The sequence below is a fragment of the Archocentrus centrarchus genome, chromosome 3 (genome assembly GCF_007364275.1).
Source record: "Archocentrus centrarchus isolate MPI-CPG fArcCen1 chromosome 3, fArcCen1, whole genome shotgun sequence".
Classification (NCBI taxonomy): Eukaryota; Metazoa; Chordata; class Actinopteri; order Cichliformes; family Cichlidae; genus Archocentrus; species Archocentrus centrarchus.
The window spans coordinates 4,953,556-4,961,888 of NC_044348.1; the positions used below are offsets into that span (position 1 = coordinate 4,953,556).

General features: G+C 43.7%; 1 protein-coding gene across 1 annotated transcript; it reads left to right on the forward strand.

Annotated features, from left to right (window-relative positions):
• Window positions 1–4,796: 4,796 nt before the first annotated feature.
• On the forward strand, window positions 4,797–7,088 carry kcna4 (potassium voltage-gated channel, shaker-related subfamily, member 4). Its single transcript, XM_030722701.1, has one exon. It carries the CDS (start codon window positions 4,872–4,874, stop codon window positions 6,945–6,947), a length of 2,076 nt encoding a protein of 691 aa, XP_030578561.1. The 5' UTR covers window positions 4,797–4,871; the 3' UTR covers window positions 6,948–7,088.
• Window positions 7,089–8,333: the final 1,245 nt, after the last annotated feature.

Here is an 8,333-nt window from a genome sequence, read left to right on the forward strand (position 1 = left end):
GACTGTGGTCACTAATGAAATAATCCCAGTTACTGTTTAAACTCCATGACAACAATTTTATTCCTTTAACCTTGCTTTAAATGTCAGTTTTACTGCTCATGACAAGCCTTACTGATGTCAACAAGACTTGAAAGCAATAAAAGAAAAAACCCCAACAGTATTTCTGTATTAACTTCAAAGACTGAAGCTCTGTAAATCAATTTAAGAGTGAATGTGTTTGGAATTTTCTTTCTTTTAGTTTACATGTACAAGTTAGCACTTGTTTGGCTCTACATGTAGATTTGATTCATGTCTTACTTGATGATTTTGTACATAGCAGTATTTTATATTGCTCAGGATTTATTGCACTACGGCACACAAGAAAGTTGGCTTATGTTGTGCTGTAGAAGCTCAGTAACAAAATGACCTCTTACATTTATATATATATATATATATATATATATATATATATATATATATATATATATATATATATATAGTGAAAATATAAAGTGATAATGGGATTTTATTCAGAATTGTGGAGGGGGAGTCATACTTTGTACTGTCAGCATTATGGCAGGAAGGTGAAACTAGTTACTAGTTTTTGAAGAGCCTGAGCTGGAGCAAAACAACAAAAACATCAGAAGTCCATCATGGGTAAGAAGTAGTGTACAATCTAGGGCTCTGAAGCTGTGGGATTTGGTTTCCCTGGCACAAACTGCAGTACAGGAGACTGGCCTGTGAAGAGGCTGATCTGCTCATCTACACAGGCCTTGTAGATAGGGGCTAACAGGGCACATGGACTTTCTTTTCAAAATGATAGCTTTCACATTTTATGGTCAAAACAGAGGTTAAGTGATTTTTTTTTTTTTCAGAAATAACATCTCTTTTGCTAAAAAAAATCCAATTGTTTCTTCAATTTGAGAGTCTTAACTTTGATTTAGTAGGATTTCAGAAATGTACAGTAATTTCATCCCTTCCAAAACAAAACTTTTAATAAGAGTCCTTTGTAGTGGACTGCACTACAAACTCACATTTTCAACCTATATCCATACTTCAGGAAGCAGAGGGCAGAGTGAGGCAGAAAGGATTTTACTCAGAATTGTAGAAGTAAAGTCAGACCTAGAGCTGTCAGGAGATGTGGCAGAGGAAGGCCAGACATTAGAGCAGGAGGGTGAAAGCTCACAGGAGGACTTACCAGCTTTTGAGGTGATATGTTATAAGAAGCATAGTTTAATGTAGGGCTGGGAAGTTTTTTAGGCATTTACAATCTCTAGAAGGGGAAATAAGAGCCTTTTTAGTTGAATATATACACACACACACACACACACACACACACACACACACACACACACACACACACACACACACACACACACACACACACACACACACACACATCAAACTGGGCTTCTCCTTTCTTTATGAATTCAATTTATACCCTGCTGAAGTTGAGTTGAAACTGTTTTTAACATGAAATCAGTAAACAGGTCTTCACCTCTGAAGGCAACACTGCTGAAAACATTCTTCACCATATCTATGTTCATGGCATGATTTGGATACCCTAGCTGGATATACTAACAATCTGGATATACTGGGTCCTAGTTAGAGACAGTTCAATAAGTCGAGACAGATTCTTAAAAATTAGGCGGTCCATCAAAGCAACAAATGAGCTTAATTTATTCCTCCTCAGACACAGAAGAAGAAATATTTTGATATTTAGATTTTTTTTTTTTTTTAGATAATTTAAGTATTGTTGTCATAAGAAACATGTTAGAGCAACATTTTATTTTTTCAAAATTGTTGTTTATTTATTTATCTTCTGTCCGTTGCAGTGGACAGAAGATAAATACATAATCACAAAATGATGTGATGTAATGACGTTGTTTTCATTTTTGTGTGTCAGGCTTTTGAGGAGCCTGGGGCAAAATGATGACACCCAAAGTCTATTATGGATAAGAAGCATTGTGTAAGCTCGGGCTCTGAAGTTGCAGGATTTGGTTTAGGTTTGGTTTGCCATACAGGACACTGGCCTGTGAAGGAAATCTTTCCACACTCTCAGCAGATTGAAGCAGCCTTGCTGCATTTTATCTAAACAGTTCTCACCTTCCAGGGGGCTTTATCCCCCCCCCCCCCCTTTATCAGAGGCATCAAGATCATTTGTTACGTTGATGGACTGCCTAATCTTAAAAAATCTGGTTTGACTAATTGAATTGGCTATAACTAGGAACCAGTAAAGTCAGATCTTAGGTTATCTGAGTCATTAATTAGAGAAATCAACAGTTAATAGCTCACCCCCCCCTCACCCACCCACCCCAAAAAAACCCAAAAACCTCAGAGCCCTTGGTTACACTCCTGACAGCAATAAATCTTACACCCCTTCCACGATTCTGAGTAAAATCCTTTCTGCCTCATTCACCCCTCTGCTTCCTGAAGTATGGACCTAAGTTGGAGTTAGTACGTCCTGGTGTCCACTACAAAGGACACTGTTATTAAATATTAAATTATTAAACGTTTTGTTTTGGAAGGGTTAAAATGACTGAACATTTCTGAAATCCTAATAAACTGAGGTTAAGAAACTCACACTGATGAAACAATTTGATCTTTAGTAATAGAAACATATCTGCAGAAGATTTTATCACTTAACCTCCTGTTGCCATAAAATATTGAAGCTGCAGTTCCTGTCATTTTAAAAAGAAAGTCCATGCGCTCTGTTAGTCAAACCCTGACAAATGTGGCACCGCTAGAAAGCCCAGGACGTCCTCTTGACATTACAGTAGGACTCAAATAGATTGCATAAGTTGTGCCATTAGAGGTCTAAGACTCATGCCCCCCCCACAGAGGACAAGCATGAATTGCTGGGTCTTATAATGAACACTTTGCATTCTGTTTCGAGTGCTCTCCTAATCAAATATCAGAAGGAGGGCGGGCACAATGAAGATTAATTATTTGCTTTCATGGGATATGTGAGCATTTTTGCATGAGAAACATAGAGCTAACCTCTTTTACTGTGATAATTTTAAAAAATGTTAAAGTGAAATTATATGACGCATTTCCAGTGCTTTAAATTCACACTTTTTATTTAGTTGAAATGCGCGGATGTATGACATTAAGTGATGAAGGCATTATGTTAATTTAATTTGACAAAAACACACAAACAATGTGGGAAAGGAGGTGTTAACTACAAAATATATCTACAGCATTTCCTGCTTTTCTAAGAAACATATGAGCTGCCACGTTTCTTTGGGAAATAGCTATTCGTGGAGGTTAATGCGTGACTTTCTTTTTTCTTTGTGGAAAGGACACCGGTTGCAACCCAGTAGTGACAACGAAGGGCAGATGAAGCTCGGATGTGAGACTGCAGCACGGCGCGCAGTGACCGGCTGCATCCACTGGGGGAGGACCGAGCACCGCCTGCACGAGCTGCGGCACATGAACGACTTTCTCACCGAGACTCTCCATCATCACACACACACACACACACACACACACACACACACAATGGGAGGGATACGGGAGTATAGGTAGGGCTACGGCGGCAGACAGACAGATGTGTGATGCTCAGACTTAAACCATGAAGCCGTTTCCCCTCGCCCGCGCGAAGGTAAACTTTTACCCACCCTCTTATCTCCTGGTCGTGTGGAGCTTTCATTGATGCCAACAACTCGCTGCTTGCACACCTGCTACTTCTTCTTCTTCTCTTTTGTAACATTATTGCTCCCAGCATACCAGAAGCGATGCAGCAGAAACGGGGGCTGGAGTGGCAATAGATCCTGTTGAATTGAGACAAGACGTCGAGACGCAGCCAAAAAGTGTCCTCTTCAGAGTGCGTCAGAGCACGGATGTATATAGTAGATGTGGATATGGTCGCTGGATGGATACAACGAGGGATTTGTGATGTTACCTTCCAAAATCATAACGGGATTTTAAGCAGGAGCTAACGACTGCATCCTCACCTAGCCTTTCCTTCCCCTGCTTCTCCAACAGATTTGTTTGTAAGGGGGCTGAGGCGATGTCGTTTGGCCCCTTTTCAGATGTAAGTATGAATGTCAGACTAAAGGGAGGATACTTTGATGAGACGATTTCGTGCGTAAATTGTATTCTAAACATAAATATATTCCATATTTCTTTGTTTTCACTCAGTAATAATAATAGTAATAATAATAATGGTGATGATGATGTGTGTAGACTATGCATTCGATAAAACAACACACATCAATTTGAAGATTTGATTTTGCCTAAACCAACTGCTGTTTTCTCTCTTCTTCCTTTCCTCGCAGCTCCTGAGAGCGTCAGAGGAATAAAGTCATTCAGATTCACCAGCGCTCCATAATATAACAACAACGGAGATCCTTTTTTTTTTTTTTTTAACTCTCATCCTAAAATGGCAACCATGAGTGACCAGGGAGGATCAAAAGACGCATTCGGGCGCAAGCCCTGCTCGTTGAGAAATTAACCACCTGATGGGCACCGGAGAAACCGAGGAGAGACTGTTTTGGTGTAGCTTGTTGACTCGGTGATTTATAATGCTGAGCAAATAAGGGGCGCTGCAAGTTTGACCGAGCGTCTGCGTAACAGGCTATGCCACCGGCCCTTACATTTTTTGGATATGGTAATGATGTCATGAAATACTGGGGGCTGTACCTAAACTGGAAGAGATGGTAATCAGTATCATGTAAGTAGGAAAATGGAATTCACTGAACATGGACCTATTTGAGGTGTGTTTGCTAGTCTGACTTTCTCGCATTCACAACTGATTGGTCGAGAGGCTTGATGCCTCATTTTCTCTCCCTGCGCGCTCTGAACTGCAACTTTTATCCTCTGGTCTGCATCCACATCGCACCCAAGCGGTCACTGTAGCGTTCACGGACCGAACCGCTCACTGACTTAAAATGGAGTTTGCCATGGTGGGTGCGGATGGTGGGTGCAATAGTCACCTGCCTTATGGATATGCCCAAGCTCGCGCACGGGAGAGGGAGCGCGAGCGGGAGCGCCAGGCTGCCCAGTCCAGAGCTGCGGCTGCAGCGGCCGCTGCCGAAGGTGGAACCTGTGCGGAGGGAGGAGGAGGCAGCTGCGGCGGTGGCGGCGGCAGCGGCGGCGTTGGGGGGTCCACCTCCACAACCTCCACGAGCGCTCATCTCCTTAACAACCGCCAGCATCAGTCTCGCGCCGCCTCCTCCACGAACGCCAACATCAGCAGCGGCGGTACCGCCTCGCGCCCCTCCTCCTCCTCCACCTCCTCCTCGCAGCCGCCACAGAACCAGCAGGAGCCCGAGCAGCAGCAGAGATTTCTCAGAGAGCGGAAAAAGCAGCGCGGCGTCGGACGCTGGAGACGGAACCGGAGCACTCTCGGCGGGGACCTGCGCCACTCGGAGCTGGCGCTGCTCGGATCCGAGGAGGACATCATGATAGAGGAGGAAGAGGCCGAGGGACCCGAGGAAGAGGAGGAGGAGGAGGGGGACCGGGGAAGCAAAAGGTCGAGTTTTTTGTGCAACATGGATGATGATGAGGAGACCGTGTCGATCACTGACAGGCGGCCCCAGTCCGGATACGAAAATGTTTACAGCGAATGCGGCTGCTGCGAGAGAGTTGTCATCAACGTGTCGGGTCTGAAGTTTGAAACTCAGCTCAAGACTCTCACTCAGTTCCCGGACACACTCCTAGGAGACCCAGACAAGAGAATCAGGTACTTCGACCCGCTGAGGAACGAATACTTCTTCGACCGGAACCGACCTAGTTTTGACGCCATTCTTTACTATTACCAGTCAGGTGGGCGCTTAAAAAGACCAGTAAACGTCCCATTTGACATCTTTTCCGAGGAGGTCAAGTTTTATGAACTCGGGGAGGAGGCGATACTAAAGTTTCGGGAGGATGAGGGTTTCGTCAAAGAGGAGGAGAAACCTCTGCCAGAGGATGAGTTCAAGCGCCAGATTTGGCTGCTTTTTGAGTATCCGGAGAGTTCGAGTCCTGCCAGGGGGATAGCGGTCGTGTCCGTCCTGGTTATAGTCATTTCTATTGTGATTTTCTGCCTGGAGACGCTGCCGGAGTTCAGGGATGAAAAAGAGTCTCTACAGCCACGAAACAACTCCTCTCAACCTGATCACGGATTTACTCCTTTTAACGACCCGTTTTTCATCGTTGAAACGGTCTGCATCATCTGGTTCTCATTTGAGATTATAGTTCGGTTCTTTGCAAGTCCAAGCAAAACCTACTTCTTTAAAAACATAATGAACTCAATAGACATTGTATCCATTTTGCCTTATTTCATTACTCTCGGCACGGACCTGGCGCAGCACCAGGGCAACGGACAGCATGCCATGAGCTTTGCCATCCTGAGAATAATCCGCCTTGTCAGGGTGTTTCGCATCTTCAAACTGTCCAGGCACTCTAAGGGGCTGCAGATCCTGGGTCATACCCTGCGCGCCAGCATGAGGGAGCTGGCCCTCCTCATTTTCTTCCTGGTCATAGGTGTCATCCTGTTTTCCAGCGCGGTGTACTTCGCCGAGGCGGATGAGCCCAACACGCAGTTTACGAGCATCCCAGACGCTTTCTGGTGGGCCGTAGTGACCATGACCACAGTGGGCTACGGTGACATGAAGCCCATCACTGTCGGTGGGAAGATTGTGGGCTCCCTCTGTGCGATTGCGGGTGTGTTAACCATTGCGCTCCCAGTGCCGGTCATAGTGTCCAACTTTAACTACTTTTACCATAGGGAGACCGATAATGAGGACCAGTCGCCGGTGGAGGAGAGCATGCCCCCGGGCTGCCCGTATTTCCCCGACTTTCTAAGAAAATTCAAAGGCTCGCCCTCTGGCTCCTCACTTGGCGACAAAGCGGAGTATATGGAAATGGAAGAGGGGGTGACGGAGTCGCTGTGCGGGCTGGACAAGAGCCCCAGTAAAGGAAACGGCACAGACATAAGCAGAAAAAACAGTACTAACTCAAAATCCATTCAGACTGACGTGTGATTACAATTAGTTTTTTTTTTTCTCAGAAGAACACGCCCTATAAAGATAATTATAAACATAATTTCTGCCCAACAGCAGGTGATCCCCCTAAACACAAGTTTTAAACATGCCTCAGAGACACCCAAAGTCACACACACACACACACACACACACACACACACACACACACACACACACACACACACACACACACACACACACACACACACACACACACACACACACTCATGCCCCTTATTGGCAGGTTATAATGCTTCATTTTTAACCATCGCAGACTTCTCTAACAGCAGTCTTTCCCAAATCATCTTCACAACACATCAGTCAATTTATTCATCCAACCTGTGCGGGCTTCCAAATCTGACATCCAATTTAAATTCTAGTAAAGACAGGCTATGCATTCGCACTTTATGAGTTTCATCTGTCAATAACAGAGAGGTATAGGGATGATCGTTTTGCTGTTATGCAATAAAGTAAAAAATCTGTTTGCACTAATGTAGAATTTGCGCTGGGTTTGGCAGATTTGTATTTAGAGACAGAAACTGTAGGCCATGAACATGGCATGTATTTAGTAATCCTCTGACCACTTAGCTAAAGAATGTTTGAACAACTTCCTCACAGAGAGCAGACTAAGGATATTAATAACCCCCTTTATATGCTGCCAGTAAAAAAAATAAATAAATAAATTGGACTTCAATAAATGATAAGACAGTTACAAGTTTTTTGTTACTGTTCCAATATTTAACATTAACAAAAAACTAATTGATAAGACATAGCATTTAGTAAACCAGGGCTACAGTTATTTTTATGACACCTACACAAGTATGTTTTTCCACAACAGGCCAAAAAAAGAAAAAAAAAAAGAAAGAAAGAAGAAAAGCCTTGTATTGGTGACCCACTGCGAGAGCTAAGCACAGGAGTCATCAGTTTAAAATGGCTGGAGAAATGACTCGCCCCAGGTTTTGTATGGACATGCTTGTTGGAATCTTGGCGACAGCAGTTTCCCAGTTTCATTTAAACCACCTCAAAATGACAATATCCCTTTACAAGGAGGCAGATGGAAAGTTAAAGCAAAAATGACTCGTCGTGGAAACTCATTGGAGGGGAGCTTGAGAGCAATTTTCTCTCCTGTCTGCTGGACTTCGTGCACAATTCTTTTCTTTTTCCCCCCTCAAGAGGACCATGATTATCTCGGAGCTCAGAGGATAGCCACGATGTGGATGTCTTCCAAGGTATGTGGCCTACTCTTTGGATATGAAAATGACACATTTTTAATAAATACAGGGAGAACATATGTTGCAAAACGAGGTGCCATCTTGAGATATGCACTTTTATTCTGAACATGTCACCCTTATATTTATTTACAAACACTCCCATGTTCCTTAGATA

Bases quoted from the DNA above. Each gene is read 5' to 3' on its own strand.
- kcna4 (XM_030722701.1), top strand. From the start codon at position 4,872: ATGGAGTTTGCCATGGTGGGTGCGGATGGTGGGTGCAATAGTCACCTG.